The sequence below is a fragment of the Lampetra fluviatilis genome, chromosome 43, assembly GCF_964198595.1.
Source record: "Lampetra fluviatilis chromosome 43, kcLamFluv1.1, whole genome shotgun sequence".
NCBI classification, from domain to species: domain Eukaryota; kingdom Metazoa; phylum Chordata; class Hyperoartia; order Petromyzontiformes; family Petromyzontidae; genus Lampetra; species Lampetra fluviatilis.
This window is the reverse complement of record NC_136317.1, coordinates 4,038,368-4,057,977: the sequence shown is the minus strand read 5'-3', so window position 1 is coordinate 4,057,977 and position 19,610 is coordinate 4,038,368. Positions and strand designations below refer to the sequence as shown.

At 47.7% G+C, this 19,610-nt stretch overlaps 1 protein-coding gene across 1 annotated transcript; it reads left to right on the top strand.

Moving 5' to 3' along the window:
- The first annotated feature begins 11,124 nt into the window (after positions 1–11,124).
- Positions 11,125–15,616, top strand: LOC144946935 (type-1 angiotensin II receptor A-like). The gene is made up of 2 exons (XM_078876002.1): positions 11,125–11,451; positions 13,947–15,616. The coding sequence occupies exon 2, from the start codon at positions 14,038–14,040 to the stop codon at positions 15,094–15,096; it is 1,059 nt and encodes a 352-aa protein (XP_078732128.1). The 5' UTR covers positions 11,125–11,451; positions 13,947–14,037; the 3' UTR covers positions 15,097–15,616.
- Positions 15,617–19,610: the final 3,994 nt, after the last annotated feature.

The window sequence follows — 19,610 nt, the reverse complement described above, 5'->3', positions numbered from 1 at the left end:
CACACACTCACCATGTTAGTGTACAACACACACTCACCCTGTTAGTGACCAACACACACTCACCCTGTTAGTGTCCAACACACACTCACCCTGTTAGTATCCAACACACACTCACCCTGTTAGTATCCAACACACACTCACCCTGTTAATGTCCAACACACACTCACCATGTTAGTGTACAACACACACTCACCCTGTTAGTATCCAACACACACTCACCCTGTTAGTATCCAACACACACTCACCCTGTTAGTATCCAACACACACTCACCATGTTAGTGTACAACACACACTCACCCTGTTAGTGACCAACACACACTCACCCTGTTAGTGTCCAACACACACTCACCCTGTTAGTGACCAACACACACTCACCCTGTTAGTATCCAACACACACTCACCCTGTTAGTATCCAACACACACTCACCCTGTTAGTATCCAACACACACTCACCCTGTTAGTGTACAACACACACTCACCCTGTTAGTATCCAACACACACTCACCCTGTTAGTATCCAACACACACTCACCCTGTTAGTATCCAACACACACTCACCATGTTAGTGTACAACACACACTCACCCTGTTAGTGACCAACACACACTCACCATGTTAGTGACCAACACACACTCACCCTGTTAGTGACCAACACACACTCACCCTGTTAGTGTCCAACACACACTCACCCTGTTAGTGACCAACACACACTCACCCTGTTAGTATCCAACACACACTCACCCTGTTAGTATCCAACACACACTCACCCTGTTAGTATCCAACACACACTCACCCTGTTAATGTCCAACACACACTCACCCTGTTAGTGTACAACACACACTCACCCTGTTAATGTCCAACACACACTCACCATGTTAGTATCCAACACACACTCACCCTGTTAGTGACCAACACACACTCACCCTGTTAGTGACCAACACACACTCACCCTGTTAGTATCCAACACACACTCACCCTGTTAGTATCCAACACACACTCACCCTGTTAGTGTCCAACACACACTCACCCTGTTAGTGACCAACACACACTCACCCTGTTAGTATCCAACACACACTCACCCTGTTAATGTCCAACACACACTCACCCTGTTAGTGTACAACACACACTCACCCTGTTAATGTCCAACACACACTCACCATGTTAGTATCCAACACACACTCACCATGTTAGTGACCAACACACACTCACCCTGTTAGTATCCAACACACACTCACCCTGTTAGTGACCAACACACACTCACCATGTTAGTGTACAACACACACTCACCCTGTTAGTGACCAACACACACTCACCCTGTTAGTGTACAACACACACTCACCCTGTTAGTATGCAACACACACTCACCCTGTTAGTGACCAACACACACTCACCCTGTTAATGTACAACACACACTCACCCTGCTAGTGTACAACACACACTCACCCTGTTAGTGTCCAACACACACTCACCCTGTTAGTGTACAACACACACTCACCCTGTTAGTGTACAACACACACTCACCCTGTTAGTGTAACAACACACACTCACCCTGCTAGTGTACAACACACACTCACCCTGTTAGTGACCAACACACACTCACCCTGTTAGTGTAACAACACACACTCACCCTGTTAGTGACCAATACACACTCACCCTGTTAGTGTACAACACACACTCACCCTGTTAGTGTACAACACACACACACCCTGTTAGTGTACAACACACACTCACCCTGTTAGTGACCAACACACACTCACCCTGTTAGTGTCCAACACACACTCACCCTGTTAGTGACCAACACACACTCACCCTGTTAGTGTCCAACACACACTCACCCTGTTAGTGACCAACACACACTCACCCCTGTTAATGACCAACACGCACATTTTGGGCAAATTGTATGAACGCAACTCATCGTTAAATTGGGCTGAAAACATCTTGAGAATAAAATCCAATGCAGCAGCTGCAGCTGCAGCAAGCACTCTGCACAGTTTTCAGCCTTCGTTCCATGTTCTATTTCAAGTGTCCGTGCGTCTCATCTGTGTCACGGGAAGCTAATAATGCACTCACTGCGAGCATTCAGCTTGCAGCATCGTCGTGAATGCGTTTCATGGCCGACTTCAGTTTTGTTCAAAATGACTACATCGTAAACTTTTTAACTTTTTTATTCCATTACTCCCAATGCCAGCCCGTATCCATAGGTGCATACTGATATATCTGTGTGTGTGTATATATTCTGGGGCGTTTATCGACGACTCAATGGATAAAGGAATACAATATTATCATATTCTTGGTTCTTTCGGTAAAGTCACGTAGAATGGAAACAATAAAATAATAAAAATATAAAACAATAACATAATAAAAATAATAAATAATATTATTATCTAATTGTTTCCCTTCTACGTGACATTACTGAAAGCACCAAGAATATAAATCCCTGCAGTCACGAAAGCTTTAAATCTAAATTTACATTATTATCATTATTAATTCTAAGAGTGCTTTACTATACTATATGTAAACTCTGCGTTGAGCATGTCATGCTGCATATTTTAGTAAGTTCATATCGCTCTCAGCGCTTGTCTTCATGCTTGTACGTAGAGGCGTGGTTCTTCTTCTGCACCTGGGGTGTGTGTTTTAAGGTAAATCACAGGTTTCCACGTGATTATTTTCCTGCTGTAATTGTCCCACCTGATGACGATCGCTTGTGTGTTGCGATCGAAACGTCGTGCTCTATTATTTTCTACCTACGTGACTTTACCGAAAGAACCAAAGAGTGTGGTTGTTTGGTCGTTTAAACGTGGGGAAGAAAGCAGAGCACTCGAAAAACACCCACGCGTGCGAGGGGGAAACACTCTATCGCATACACAAGTAGGAGTCCACGTGTATTTTTCGTCCCATCATCTGCTGGCGAGCTCGGGGTATGGTATCTCCACGACGCCCAGCGTGTTATCTGTGAGTGAGATCGCACCAAGACCATCGCAACTGCACAGTGGTTGTATTCCATGCGGCCACGTGCTTGAGGTTCCCACGTGATATCGCGCCACTTTGTTGAGCTATCGTCTGTGGCCAAGTCGCTTCTGTAAAAAAATATAAGTGAATGGCTCAGTGGGCTTTACCCGGTAAGATGGGAAAAAAAATGAGTTGCCCGCAATAGAGGTTTTTTTGGGGGGTTAGATCGCGTAAATATAAACGTGTCATCTTCTTGGTTCTTTCGGTAAAGTCACGTAGAATGGAAATAATAAAATAATAAAAATAAAACATAATAAAATAATTCTCACGACATTTCGGCCACAACGCAAGTAGCCGTCCTCAGGTGGAGAACAGGTCTGTCGAGAAGACAGTCCGACAGACCTGTTCTCCACCTGAGGACGGCTGCTTGCGTTGTGGCCGAAACGTCGTGAGAATTATTTTATTATGATTTATTTGTATTATTTCCATTCTACGTGACTTTACCGAAAGAACCAAGAAGATGAATCCCTGCAGTCACGAAAGCTTTAAATCGAAATATAAACGTGTCGTTAAACCCGCCACCACCCGACACGGCCAATTGGTAAGGTTTGTCACGTCAACAGAACATGCCAGTTACGTGCTTCACGTAGAAACGTAAAGCACGTGGCCGCCTGGAATTCAACAGCTGTGCGGAGGAGGCAGCTGCGATGGTCTTGGTGCGATCCCACTCACGCATCACACGTGGACGTCGTGGAGATGCCATACCCCTGGCTCGTCAGCAGATGATGGGACAGAAAAAAAACACGTGGACTCCGACTTGTGGATGCGATAGAGCGTTTCCCACCCGCACGCGTCGGTGTTCTCCGAGTGCTGTGCTTTCCTCCCCACGTCCCACGTGTCAACAACCATCCCTTGTATCTATACGGCATTTAATTTCTCAGTATCAATGTATGAACAAATAAAGAAGAGGTTTTTTACCCTTTTTGCCAATAAAAATTGGTGTTCAGATGTTCAAACGCCAAATAGATTTTCTTTTGCAAGGAATCCTTTCTGGCAAGATTTAAAAAAAACTCTTATTATTTTTCATTCTTTGATACTGGCAGATAAAGTTATCCCATAGATATAGCTGATCAGCCCAAGCTATACGTGCTCTGATACTTGCTTTGTCTTTGTTACTGTTCGCCTTTTGGCGTCCTCTGGTCGAACACTGGTGAGACGAGGTTATAAAGAAGGCGGTCTCTGGTGTAGGCCAATCAGTTTCCAAGACAATGCATATATATATATGACCAGAGCATGCTTACCCCGAGCTCTCATACTCTGATGGTGCATTGTCTTTGAGTTGTGCGCCTTTTGGCGTCATCTGGTCCAACACCATGTGAGACTGGGCTCTAAGGAAAGCTGTCTCGGGTGTGGACCAATCAACTTCAAGGACAGTGCATATATTATCAGAGTTATGTTTTTTGTTTGCATTCCGACTGCAGGTATTGTGGTCAATGCAAACATGACTCCTTGTAAAAAAGGTGTCAGTTTTGTTGCCAGATAAAAGGGTAAAAAAACAATTATCAGAGCATGTTTGTTTGCATGCTTTACCACAAGTACCGTGTAGTTCATGCAGATTTGATTCCTTGCGAAAAGCATCTATTGGGTGTTTGAACATCTTGACGCGTGTTTTATTTCCAGAAAGGGCCAAACCTACTCTTTAATACTCAACCCATTCATTGACTGGAAACCCTCACCACGTGGTTGCAGCTGCCTTCCCGCTCGTCTGTGGCTTCTCCTCTTGAGTCATCCTCTCTCCCTGTCGGGGTCATCCTCTCTCTCTCTCTCGTTCAGAAAATGTGTTCAATTAATTAATTAATTCGATTCGTCCATTCAATTCATTCAATCCATTCACTTATCTCATTCAATTCGTCAATTCAATTAATTCCCTCCATTCAAATAATTCATTCCATCCGTTCATTTAATAAATGCTTTCAATTTCGTCCATTCGACTCGGTTCATTCGCAGCGTTTCTCGCCACTGACGTCATCGTCAGTGTAATTTCACGAAACTATGCTAAAGTCAAATTTCGATTTAAAGCTTTAGTGACTGCAGGGATTCATCTTCTTGGTTCTTTCGGTAAAGCCACGTAGAAGGTAAATAAAAAAAACATTCAATAATTCTCACGACGTTTCGGCCACAACGCAAGCAGCCGTCCTCAGGTAAAGAACATTCAGACGCTGTCTTTCCGACTGACCTGTTCTTCACCTGATGACGGCTGCTTGCGTTGTGGCCGAAACGTCGTGAGAATTATTTTATTATGTTTTATTTTTATTATTTTATTATTTCCCTTCTACGTGACTTTACCGAAAGAACCAAGAATATGCTAAAGTCACGTAGAAAGAAAATAAATTAAGTAATAGAATACGACGTTTCGATTGCAACACAAGCAGTCGTCATCAGGTAGAACTAAATTTGAGACAAAACACAGACACGGAGACACACAGACAGACACACAAGCAGAGAGAGACAACACAGAGACACACAGAGATAGACACACACAACATAGACACACAGACAGACACACAAGCAGAGAGAGACAACACAGAGACACACAGAGAGACACACACATCATAGACACACAGACAGACACACGAGCAGAGAGAGACAACACAGAGACACACACAGAGAGACACGCACAACATAGACACACAGACAGACACACAAGCAGAGAGAGACAACACGGAGACACACACAAAGGCTCTGATCCTATGGAATACATTATATTGGTCGTGTGTGATTGACCTATTTCGCATTGAATCTCTTCTGAATGACCCTAGGTCTAATACTTTCATTATTATTCTTTGGTTTATGCTTGACCAGGATTCGTGGTATACCATAATTGTCACCAAGGGTATTCCGATGGTTTCATTGACCTTAGTTCCCCGTCTGTATCACCAGGGATCCGTGCTTCTTATTCTCAAGTTATCTTTTGATATCCTGAGGTTGAAGAAACAGCTACTTTGAACTGTACTGTTGTTGTATTTTAAAACCCCGTTCCAGTTCGCAATGTCCCACCGCCCCTGGCTGACTCTCGCTGTTTGTCGATGTACGTGTTTTTACAGGTAGGAACAACAGTCCCACACTGCCCACCAGGGATTATTTGTCTGTCTGTCTGACTGTCTGTCGTGCATAAATAAATATATAATATAAACAGCTCTTTGATTGGTGGAGACCTACTGCCGGGTACGGAGAGGGGAGGGGCCTAAGGGAGGAGGGTCAGGGGAGGGGCCTAAGGATATGGGGGGGTGGTCAGGGGAGGAGACTGAGGGAGGGGGGTAAGGGGAGGGGCCTAAGCAAGAGGGAGGGGCCGATAGTGAAGGGGGCTGGCTACCTGGCTGGCTGCCTGGCTACCTCAAGTCAGTTATCTTGTATACAGGTAGGAACAACAGGTTCCATACTGCCCACCAGGGATTATTTGTCTGTCTGTCGTGCATATTTGTCTGTCGTGCACGAATGCGCTGTCTAACCAAGTTCCTACCTGCCCACTCCGAAGGAACGTGTTTTTATGGCACCGGGTTTTTTAAAATTACATTTATGACCTCCCAAGCAGCCTTTGGTGTGGCGAGGCAGGAGGCAGCGGGGGAGGGGGGTGACTCAACCTTTCCGTACCCCATCGCTCCATCCAGATCAAACTCATTGAAAAAAAATAGGCAGAATCATTTTAATATACATTTTCGGAAAAGGCATTTATACAACAGAACGCGTGGGTTGTGAGGTGGCCAGGAGACGGACGTTTGGCAGTTGTCATTATTGTTGTTATTATTTTGCTTTTAAATCTATCCGTGCAGAACTTTAATTTACTCCATTAAACTACTGGGTTACTCTGCCCTCTCTTGATTACAAAGCGTTTCCTGCTACTGCTGCTGCTGCTGGTGCCGTTATTTGACACTGATTAGCTCAGCTCTGACATCGGCCGGCCCAATGCTCCCCCTACCCCCCCCCCCCCCCCCGAATGAAATGAATAAAAAGTGATAACAACAAACAAATGAAATGATACTAAACCTTAATGGATTTTCCCCCCAATCAAAATCTCTCACTCGGCCTCAAATTATCCTGTTGACGAGTGTCATGCATCGGGGTGTCTGGTCAAATCGCGTTCATGTTTTTTAAGCCACGTGGCAGGAAAAACTGGAGTTCGGAACGGCAACTCGGAGGAGGCACGCGTAACCTCGCGCGAGGGTGACGGTCAACGCTCCGCACAGATGGAGTTAAGAATCCGTCTTCCGTCGCGAAATCTCGTGGCCACTTGTCAGTGAAATCGCCGTGCGCCACCTGGCACTCTCACACGCGTCTCTTATCCAAATGCTCGCCGAGCTCAATGAAAATGTAACGCGTTAAGGTATAGTCGTGCACGAGGGAGCGGTGGCGCAGCGGTTAGCGCACTGTGTGACGAATCGGGTGTAGGAACGGACCGTGCGCACACCGCCACCAACCCCCACCCCTACACGTCCCCTCCCCCACTTCACCAATCCGCAGTGACCGGCTTGGTGAAGTATGGTCAAACAACTCCCATGACTCACAGTGCATGGGGGAACCATGATTAATGATTTACACAACTGTTGAGAAACAACATTCATTTTACGATCACCAGTGCAACATACCATCCTCTGGTTGCTCTTTAACCATAAACCCCACCGCGAGCATCGAGCCCTGTCATGAAAATTCCACCGCCGAGCATTGTCCACAAACAATCGTGCGTACGTATGTTGAACTTCTTTCGCGCCGTACGTAGCCAATTCAATTTCCATTGGTTGCGGAGACGGTAGCTCTCTTGCAGAGGCCCTCACCTGTCACGGCGGCTTTCCGTGTTTCCTTCGACGCAACGAACGCCGTCATCGAGGTGAAATGGACGCACATTCATTTTTGGCCTACCCCATAACAACACCTTTTTGAATGCGTAGGAAGCGAATTCATCAATGCAGCTGGGCGAGAGGCTGCCCCATGCCTTGTCAGTCACGAGAAGGCGGTCGGCATCCAAAATAACAAGAAGAGCTGCCATTTTTGCTTCGAATTCGGTATTAGAAATAAACTGAATATTTCAAGAGACGCGATGCATTGTGGGTGAGCCGCAGGTTTTCCGACCCGTGGTCATGATGGTTGTTGCTTGAGCCGTTCCAAACAAGTGGGCGGATGTGATCGAGAGGAAATTATTGAGGATTATTTTTGTTTTTGTTTTCACAAAGAAGGCTGTGAAATTGTGACCGAGGGCAAATAGAGCGAAACAAAATATTTGTGCAGTGATTTTGCAAAATAAATCACGACAATTTGTTGGCTGAACAAAACTGACAAACACAACAGAACACACACACATACTTAGAGATGCGGACTTGCATCAGAGTGATGTATTAAACAGGGAAAGAATAAGATGTTTGTGATATTGAAAAACTGAAGTCGATCATAAAAAAAAAAGTTCACGACCATGTGAAAGTGAGTGTATATTACTTCCCGGGACACAGATGAGACGCACAGACTCTTGACATAGAACACGGAACGAACAATGAAAACTACGCAAAGGCGTGCACGTTCACAATTACACCGAGAGACAAAGGAGGGAACAGGAGAAACACGGAGCAGCAGAGAACGAATGCAAATGAAGGCAACCGCCGCATTGACTGTTTAGCCTGACGAACTGGGCTGGGCAGGACACGTGGAAACATGGTCGAGACGAATGATGGAGCGACAGCCAAAGAAGATGACACGCTGGAGGTAATGACCCCGGCGCAGATGAGGTCGGCTCGTTTTCCGTGTGGCGAGATGTTAGCTACCTCGCCTGGTATACAGGAGGTCGTGCGTTCGACACCGACCGTGACGCCTGCTGTATATTTGGGGTTTGCGTCTCTCTTACCTGGCTAACAAGTGCCATGACCTCGCCAACTTCGCCTGTGCTCAGGTGAAGATGGCGGTGTACAGAACGAGGAAAAAGATGCTGGAAGGTGACACTGACGGCTGCTCTGTGCTTCCAGTGTTCAGGGGCCTGCTCAAGGCGCGGCTCCGGCTGGAGCACGCGTACCACACACATGTCGGTGATGTGCACGTCTTTTTCGAACGCTGGGGAGCCGGACAAGCCCCTCTCTGTACCAGCGTGGACGGAACCCTCGTGTTCACCTTTTGAAGCGCTCGCTCGTCACCGTGGCGTGTGCGACGACCACCACCACGTGACTTTTCCTTGTGTTGTGCCCGGTGCATTTAGCGCCACGGCGCGTGGATGTATAGCGTTTATTTATTTGTTTTCTGGTGACTTTGTGTTTTTCGTATCGGAATCGCCTCCAGTGCTGTTGCTGCTGGCGGCAATAAAAGTTGTTTATAAGTAAAAATAAAATCTCTCTTTCTCTCTCCCTGTTGTCACGTGAATTTTTCTCCTGGTACTCCGAGGTTTTCCCTCCGCATTTAGAAACAACGTCGCGCGTTTAGAGTATGTGGCCGCTAGACATTTCCACTTCGTTGGGCTATCATTCGTGGCCAGGTCGCTCCTTCAAAAATAACTATACAGCTCAGTGGGCGTTACCTGGTAAAATGAAAAATAAAATAGTTTATAGTTTTAGCAGTTCATCATCGATCATCGTGGAGAAGTCTTCATCCAGCAGTGGATAGAGCGCGTTATTTATAAATGTGTCGTAACCCTCCACCACCCGTCGCGGGCAATCAGCAAAACAGTGTCACGTTGACAAAAGACAAATAGTTCACTAATCTCTCAATTACTTGATACAGCTGTCGTGGCTGTGACGGTTCCACCTGAAGACGGAAGCTTGCGTTGCCTCCAAAACGTCGTGATTTTTTTTATTTTACTTTTATTAATTTAAATTTTAATTTTCTACCTACGTGACTTTACCGAAAAAACCTAAGAATATGAATCCTTGCAGTCACGAAAGCTTCAAATCTAGAAATAGTTCACTACTTTCGCCCACCGGTGTGTTGAAGAGTGAAACCACAACATTTACAATGTTTGAGTACGACGTTTCGCTGGTAATTACATCAAGAATCATCGGGCAATTTTGGCATCCAGCGAATCATCGTACTCAAAAATTGTAAATGTTGTGGTTTCGCTCTTCAACACACCGGTGGGCTAAAGTAGTGAACTATTTGTCTTTTGTCAACGTGACACTTTTTTGCTGATTGGCCGTGTCGGGTGGTGGAGGGTTGCGACACATTTATAAATAACGCGATCTAACCCAAACACGTTTATTATGAATAAAATCGGTCGCGAAAGCCTCCCACGTGTTAAAGTGGATAGAGCGTTGATCGCTTTTCTGACCTAGGGTCCTGAGTACGGAGCGACTTGCGTAATTCTAGATATGGCGTTTGCCCGGTAAAAGATAAGACTTGTTATTCAGTCAGGTAGTTAAGACAAATAATTAGCGTCAGAGCCCCCATGAAAAAAAAAATCTCTTCGTATCAACACTTTTGCAATTAGGGACATTGATTGATGAGGTTGATTCGATTGTTTATTTGTAAAGCATATTGAGCCTCCTTTCCGCTTGGTTCACACGCGCGTAAACACATTTTTATTTATGGTTTCAAACAACGACTTCGTTGGCGGCTCCGCTGGTCAGAAGCTCGTGGACAATGGAGTCGTAAATCCACCAGGCCCTGGATCGACAGCGTCGACACCTCCAGCCGTCGGTCAGCTGTCGGAGTTTCCAATTGTTCGGCTCGTTCGGCTCGCGAAACAATAGCCCACGGATGCCCCCACCAACGTGTCACTCCGCGATGTTTGCCGTTGAGTGCTAAGGCAGCCGCCGTGGTACAAAGTGCGCGCGACACCTCTGGGGCAGTGTCAACACACGTGCACACACACACAAAGGCAAAGATCCCCGTGTAGCCTTCACAGACTTTTGGGGCAAGTGCTGTTAGCGAGCGCCTATGAAGGTCGGCACGGCACACGAGGGGGGTGGGTGGCCAGCACCACGCCCGGCCGCCTTTGTCTCCCCAGTGGCGATGTTTTACGCACAACACCAGGTACTCATTTGAGGCCGAGTCGACCCAGGGGAGGCCCAGGAACCGGTTCAGATAATCGTCACCGGTGTTGGCCGCGAGCGGGAATCGAACTCTGCTCGCCCGGGTTTATCGCGCAACGCCCTAACCACTGCGCCACCGCTCCCCACAACACACACGCGCACGCACGCGCACGCTGGCTCACACGCGGCGTGTGACTCAACGTCGAAGGGAAGGTGGCCGAGGGCTTCGCTGGTTCTCGCTTTGAAGAGGAATAACAAACAACTGTCTGCAAGTCCTCGCTCAAGCCCCTCGCGCGTGGCGCCGCGTCGGTTTGGTCGCAAGGTCCCCGTGCAGATGTCGTGCCCTTGTGACGGAAGCAGCCACCACGTGCAGGAGGAGGAGGAGAAAGTTCGCTGTGATTGAGGGAGACCCGCGGGCTAACTCGACCTTACAGATCGGCGGAGTGTGGCTGCGGCGAGCGAGCGAACGAGCGAGCGCTGACCGACTCAAGGAATTCCATTGAAGAGGTAACCCAGTGGAAGATCAAACATGGTGGTCCAGATGTCTTGTGACCCCCCCCCCCCCCCCCATTTACTTCTCTAAATCTGAAAATGTTTTTTGTAGTAATGTTTTTTTTAATCATAAAAAAACTGAAATTAATATGTAAAGGAACAACAAATGTTATGGGGTTAATTAATTGGGGGGTCACAAGACGTCTAGGCCACGCTGTGTAGCCCTGTATTTCGCGTGTGTGTGTGTCACCTTGTTGCTAACGAGACCGAGGTGTGATCTAAAGTTGAGCGTTTGCTGGCTGCTGATACGAAATGCATCGCTGGGTTCTTCGTCATGAAGCTGGAGAGATGGCTGAACTTTGTACAAAAAAACAAAACACGGTTATGCTTACTCTTTGGTTTTTTTGTTCCACCTGAAGACGGGGGCTTGTGTTGCCTCCGAAACGCCGTGATTTTATTGATTTGTTTCCTTTTTTAACCTACGTGATTTTAACGACAAAACCAAAGAGTATGGATCCTTGCAGTCACGAAAGCTTCAAATCTAAAACGGTTATGCTTCTTCGTTATCGCCAATGTCCTCAATGGATTTCAGTTGAGTATAACGACCGACACTCACTGCACGCATCCCGCCTCTCGTCAGATCTCCGAAAGCTAAGCGGGTTTCAGCCTGCATGGATACCGCTAGAATGGGGGACCGCGTGCGTTGTGGGCTCGTACTGCGATGTGTCCGGGAGATGCAACCGCGCCAATGGATCCTTAAATCTATCTGTGCGGACCTCGGAGTGCTACCTTGCTGGGTTTTCTCTAGGTCGCGTTTGCGTTTTGCGCTGACGAGTCAAACTCTACATTTTAATTGAACTGTCCAAATGTATCAACGCAGGGCCCTCATGGAAACAATAGACTGGGCAGGTAAGGAACACTGTTAATTATTATTAACATTGTAAACAAACTAAAATCAAGTAACCTCCATGACTGACAAGGGGAAAATCAAACCTTCATCCAGCCGTGGCTAGAAAGGAGCTGTTGCATTACGCATCACGAAATTGACGCATTTCCATCGACTGCTTCTGGTACGATTGGTATCTGAAGCCCGTATCGCGTCAGGCGCAATCTACACGGGCCCTGCACCAGCGCTATCGAAGGTCACTGCGAGTTCCACGTGGGACGTCAGGGCATTAAGGTGAATGTGGTCAGCTGTGACGCACTCTGGCACTAGTCCAGATTGCCCCTGGAACGAAGTTAAACAGGAATAAAGCGTAGGGGGCTGCATCGTTGTAAACATACGGAGACCCCACCCCCATCCGCCTTCCCTCACCAAAAAAACCACTGTATTTTTTTTTCATATAACAGCTTTGAATTGTCAGCGAAGAGCAACCGTTAGAGACTTGAATTTTGAAGTGCTTTAGCCATCCATTTAATTGCTTTCTATGAGAATTGGTGAATTGCAGATAAACTCGCCCACCGACTCGTCCAGCCACCGTCTTCACCTGCATATATTTGAGGCTTTGCGAAGTTCTTACGCTTTGGTGTTCGTATCCACGATCGCACACAAGAGAGAGAGAGAGCGACAGCCAGATATTTTCCATTCGTGCAACAGGCATCTGCCTCTGCCCTTGTTTGTGTTGATCAAATTTAAAGCAAGGGTTCGGCACAAATGGCGCAACATATTTTTTTTGTATAAATATATTCGTACCACCAACTCAGATTTTACTCATCCACAAACACACATCTCGGCAAAAACGGCAGCGAATTACCACAACGGTCGGTTTGCCAAATTATCGTTGGCGATTTTACATTTCACAAATTATCGTGACGCGTTCTTTATCGCGGCAGCCGCCACCGGGGTTGAACCCGTGACCTTAAATACATTTCACAGTCGAGTGACTACAGGGCCCGTTCCATGCCTGACCCAAATGTTTCAGTTCGTAGGCGAGAGCTGTGTCGCTGTAAAACCACAGCAGTTGCGTGAGCTCAGCCTCACGGTGCTGGCAGCAGCATCCGTTTGAGATTCCTTGGAAGAAAAAACAACGGTGAGTCATTGTAAACAGAATTTAAATCAAAAGTGATTATATATATTTTTTTTCAACAAATCACCGATTGTGGTGGGCTTTTGTTATTTTTTGCAATGAATTCCAGTGGGTTTCTCTTTTTGTTCGTTCTCCAGTTCTGAGAATTCACCACACGGGAGCTAACTTCCGTGCGCCTCCGTTGCGAGCCCTACATGGACGAACGACACCGATATTATTTAGCGCAATGCAATTGCAACGGGATACGGTCTGTCGCGAGATAGCGCAGCGCTCGTTTTTCCGGCGCTTTATCTCGAGAGCGGCGCTAACTGAGTAACGGAGCAGCAATTTCGCGGCTGCGTCAAACGCAGTCACCACCCCCCCCCCCCTTTGCCGGTTATCCCAAATGTCCCGCGTCTGTTTCACTGCGATGATTCCATCAACGCGTTTGTTTGCACTACTTTGCCCCCCATCGTCATCATCATTATTATTTCCCTTCTGGAGGCCGGGCAGTTGAAACGGAAGAAAGCGACCGTCGGGTGTGAAACTTAAGGACGACCCGACGCCGAAGCCTGCGCTGTTGAAGTCCGTCGCGATGAGCGGAGTCGACGTCGCGAACGAAAGCCTCGCCGCTCTCCACAACGGCACCGCGATCAAGAACCTCGCCTCCGAGCGGTGTCCCGCGGCGTTCACGAACCCCACGACTCTCACCGCCGTCCCCGTTATGTACGGGCTCATATTCGTGGCGGGCCTCGTGGGCAACACCATGGTGGTGGCGGTCGTGCTCAAATATCTGAAGCTCAGGAACGTCGCCAACGTGTACATCGTGAACCTGGCGACGGCCGACCTCGTGTTCGTGACCACCCTGCCTCTCTGGGCCGCCTCCGTAGCGCGCGGCTACGACTGGCCCTTCGGCGGCTTCCTCTGCAGGGTGTCGGCCACCGTCGTCAGCGTCAACATGTACGCCAGCATCCTGTTGCTCGCCTGCATGAGCGTCGACCGCTACCTGGCCATCGTGCGGCCGCTGCAGTCGCGCGGCAGACGCACGCGCAGGCGCGCTCGCGCGGCCTGCGTCGTCGTGTGGGTCACGGCGGTGCTCCTCAGCGTGCCCGTCGCCGTCTTCAGGGTGACCTTCGTCCACGGCGGAAGAACGGTGTGCGCACTGCGCTACCCGAGCGCGCGCACCTGGTTCCTGGCGATGAACGTCACCCGCAACGTGGCCGGCTTCCTCGTGCCCTTCCTCGTCATCGTCACCTGCTACAGCCTCATCGGCAGGACGCTTCTGCGCCGCGGCGGCGACGTCGTCAGGCGGGACAAGGTGCTGCCCGCCGTGCTGGCGGTGGTGTTGGCCTTCCTGCTCTGCTGGCTGCCCTACCACGTGCTCACGCTGCTGGACACGCTCGTTCGCCTGCGCGTGCTGCGGGGATGCGGCGTCACTGCGGCCGTCGACGCAGCCATGCCGGTCGCGGTGGTCGTAGCTTACACCAACAGCTGCCTCAACCCACTGCTCTATAGCTTCGTGGGCAAGGGCTTCCGGCAGGGCTTTGGCCGGTTACTGCGGCTCAGCGCCTACGTGCCTCGGCCGCTCGCCAGCTCGTTCACTCGCTCGAGCTCGCTGCGCTCACGCGTGGTCGAGATGGAGAGCCTTCGCTGAAGAGCGCAGCCTGCCCAGGCCGGCAGGGACGTGGAGGCCGTCGTGAGACTCGAGGAGGGAGGGACGGAGGGAGGGATGGCGCTCGTGCCGCACTGGTATGTTTTTTTTGTCATTTCCCGAGGAATGTCCACCCCGAGGGGAAATTAAATTAAAGTGATTTTCGAGATGTGGATGTGTTCGCCAATGGATCGGCGGGAGCGGCGGTGCCATGCGCCGATGTTGGCTCATTATTAATTCCAACCCAGCGAGGCCCGGTATCAATTTCGGTCGTTGTTTGTGAATTGGTGTGCGCTTTTTTTAATGTGTGTTTACGGCAATCGAATTGCTATTCAATGATGATGGCGATCGCTTGTGTTGTGATCGAAACGTCGTAGTTTTTTGTTATTTTCTTTGAACCATCTACGTGACTTTACCGAAAGACCCAAGAATAAGAATTCCTGCAGTCACGAAATCTTTGAGTCAAGATTTAATCGAATTGCTGTTTGCAATCGCAGAATTGAAACGACGCAGTTAAACAAAATTATAACTGAATACTTTTGTAAACATTTTTGCTAGATAGAATTGCGTTTGCAGTTACGTATAAGCACAGTGCTTTTCTCTGTTCTACATAAGGGACATTGCCCTAAACGCCCGTCAAATGTAATATTTTGTAATCGAATTGGCAGTGTTCCTGACAGAGCAGGTGCTTTTTATTTATTTAACATTTGCTCGTCGGGTTTTCTTTTGAAGATAACCGTTTCATGTAGACACCTTCTTCTCTATGGCTGCAGCTGTGCCGTGTCAATATTTCCCCCCTCCCCCCCCCCGTCTTTATTGAAACGTGCCCGGAATGCGATCGGATCGCGTTACCTGGGCGAATACACTGACAGAAGGCATCGAGCTTGTTTTCTTATTGGCGCACCCTGTCACACACTCACACACACGACAGCGAACTCTTGATCTGATGTTAGAAGGGTCAAAACACAGTGCATTTGAAACATCATCACGACCCATGGGCAGATAGCCCGTAGTTGTCCACTGCACATTGGGTCATTTGTTTACACTTTCCTCTCTGTCCTGTGCCAATCTGCTCAAGTAGTGGCCACGTTTCGATTTAAAGCTTTCGTGACTGCAGGGATTCATCTTCTGGTTCTTTCGGTAAAGTCACGTAGAAGGGAAGTAATAAAATAATAAATATAAAACATAATAAAATAATTCTCACGACGTTTCGGCCACAACGCAAGCAGCCGTCCTCAGGTGAAAACCAGGTCCGTCGAGGCGACGGACCTCATTCAGACTCTGTCGCCTCGACGGACCTGGTTTTCACCTGAGGACGGCTGCTTGCGTTGTGGCCGAAACGTCGTGAGAATTATTTTATTGTGTTTTATTTTCATTATTTTATTACTTCCCTTCTACGTGACTTTACCGAAAGAACCAAAAAGATAGTGGCCACGTATTCTTGGTTCTTTCGGTAAAGTCACGTAGAAGGGAAATAATAAAATAATAAAAATAAAACATACGCGGTGGTTTGGCTGCTGCAGCTCCTTACGATTAAAATGTCCCTCCCTTTATTACTGCTAATCCTACTTCCTCCCTTTATCACTGCTAATCCTACAAAATACACGAGCATAATATGACTTTGACCCCCCCCCACCACCTACAGTACACATTCCACAAGGAGTGACTAATCCCATATCTGCATTTTCCATCAATATGCTTAATTCCGGTGTTGATATGTAAACTCCTTTGTCAAGGCGCTCTTCTCCCCCCGACCCAGCTTAAATATACGCTGCCAAGCTTGGTGGTGTTCATTGGGACGCTGTCTTTCCGACAGCTCTGTTTCTTCACCTGAGGACGGCTGCTTGTGTTGTGGCCGAAACGTCGTGAGAATTTTTATGTTATTATGTTGAATTTTTTATTATATTATTATTTCCCTTCTATGTGACTTTTTCGAAAGAACCAAGAAGATGAACACACTTTTAATTGTCCTGTTGTCCATCTTACATACGTGTCTAAATAGTGTCAGCTTCCTTTTCACCACTGCCTGCATCATCATAAGGTGGTCTTCTGCTAGGTACAACATTTTTCTTACTTCCACATTGGTCACTCTTCGGGTCCAGTTGAGATGCGGTACCCTTCTGTGACAATACGTTTCGGATGCCAATATTTGCAAATCATCACCAATTAATTAAAACTTCACAGATGATTTTCCATCGTTTCACACGTTCCATTGTCTCTCGAACATTCTATGAGCCGAGAGGCACATTCGCAAATATTTGTCTAAGTCGTAAATAATGTTGTTGTTGTTGTTGTTGTTGTTGTTTTTGACACGTGCAATATGATGCACGTATCGTGAGTGTGGGAATCTTTTAATTCACCAATACTGTATCAACATACATTCCTCATGCATACCAAATAAAGTGTTGCATACTACACACCCACCAACGGTTTGATGAAATCTCATGACTTATGATCGCGATTCAATTTAAGATTCCATTCCTTTTCTCGTCTCGTTTGTATTGTTTAAATATTTATATATATTTTTTAATAAATAAAAATCACCTCTGAATAGTTTTGTTTTCTCTCAACCTAAATGTTACATTCACATAACACATTCCTGCGGAGGGAGCTGGTAGGAACGTTGGGTTGCTCGGTCAATGGCCATGGTCAACGGCGGCGTGGTGTATTCTGCAAATATGCCCGACTGTGAGGGCGGGCACAAGCCGGCGTGAGTAGATTAAACGTTGAGTTTTATAAGGGTACCACGGGGTGACCAGCCCCTCCCCGTACAGCCCCACCCCTCCCACCCCCCACCCAGCCCCACCCTCCCCACCCAGCCCCTCCCCACCCTCCCCTCCCCACCCAGCCCCACCCTCCCCACCCAGCCCCTCCCCACCCTCCCCTCCCCACCCAGCTCCTCCCTCCCCACCAGCCCCTCCCTGCACGACGGACACAATAATCCCCTGTGGGCTGGTGTAACCAGGAGGTTCCTACCAGTATAATTTCTGTCACCACCAGGACGCAAAAAGCCTTTCGCCCTCACTTACACCTCTCACCCCACCATAGCCATGAGCGCTGCAGACGGAGTGGTGCAGCCTTCATTGCACTGTTCATCGGAACGAGCGCGGCTCAGACGGAGTGCGGGACGATTTGATTTGCTGTGCTCCACGTGGCCGCGGGCTGCTTGATATGAACGTGTGGGCCGCGTTAGACCCGTGCCTTAGTCCGTAGTTCATACGGGGAGCTGTGATGATAAATTGCGTGTCATTGAATGATTATTATTTTTTAAAATCTTGGTTCAAAATAAATACCTTGAAGAGTGAAAGAGGCATTGTGTGCACTCTTTTGAAATTGTACAACTTTGTCACGTTTCCATTAAGTTTCCATTGAGTTAAGCTGGTGGAAAAAATAACTGTTTGACAAGAACAAGCTGCGGGATTACATTTTGTCGAAACTAAACGCATCTCCTTTTGCAAATTCACCTCAATGTCAACACCGTAGAGAAAACGTTGCAAGAAATTTGGCCCAAAATTGTATGAATAATAAATATTTACCAGTACGCGATTTGGGCTCACAATGTACGATAACGATTGGTAACAGTGTCGTTTTTGGAGGAAACTGGATAAAATACGGATATTGAGGTAAATTCCAATTCCGACACACACCAAGTGGTAAGTTTGAATATTCTCTAAAAACAATAACACAAGTCATGATGCTCTTTATTTGCCCAGGGATGCTTCGCCGAGTTTCAATGTTCATTTTTTTCAGCAACGTCCTGGATTGTAATGTTTGGCCATTTCCTCGAACGATTTTTTTGCATGTGGGGTAACAACACATACGAGGGGTGACATTCAAATTCTCCACAGAAGGGGCTTCGCAACCTACTTGCTGCACTGCCATCTCCTGCCGGGCTGCGGGGTGACCACAGGTTTGCATGACCCACCAACCCTCACCTTAAAAAGGCCCCAGGTGCAGACGTCTGCCACCACCACGCCGATTATCACGGTTGGCTACGTACGGTGCGAAAGAAGTCCAACACACATACAAAGACTCACACAGAGACCCCCCCCATAGTTTGTTGTCCTTCCCCCGCACCTCCCATTAGCACGGTTGGCTACGTACGGCGCGAAAGAAGTTCAACGTACAAACACATACATACGTGAGGCCCGTGACCCTTGGCTATTACGGCCGCCGCCGCCACCACTGAGTTTACATTCCAGGCTGACTGCTGATGGTAGCGGCCACCTTCCACGGCGTCTGCTGACCTCCCCCTGGGTGTTTATTCGGAAGCCACCCCACGTCCTATGACCACTGTTTCATTGCTGTTATGGCTTTATTTTGGTGGTTTTTGAAAAGTTTTTCGGTTTGGCCATGTTTGTTTGTTGTAGTACAGAGTTAGACTGATGGCCTTAATCTAAGTTGTCTTGTGGTTGTTGTTGTTGTTTGACTTGCATCCCACTGGGATTTTTGCACACAGTGTTGGCGTACGGTGCTTTTTCTGCAATATTTTGCTGTCTTTTCTTGGATTTTCTGTT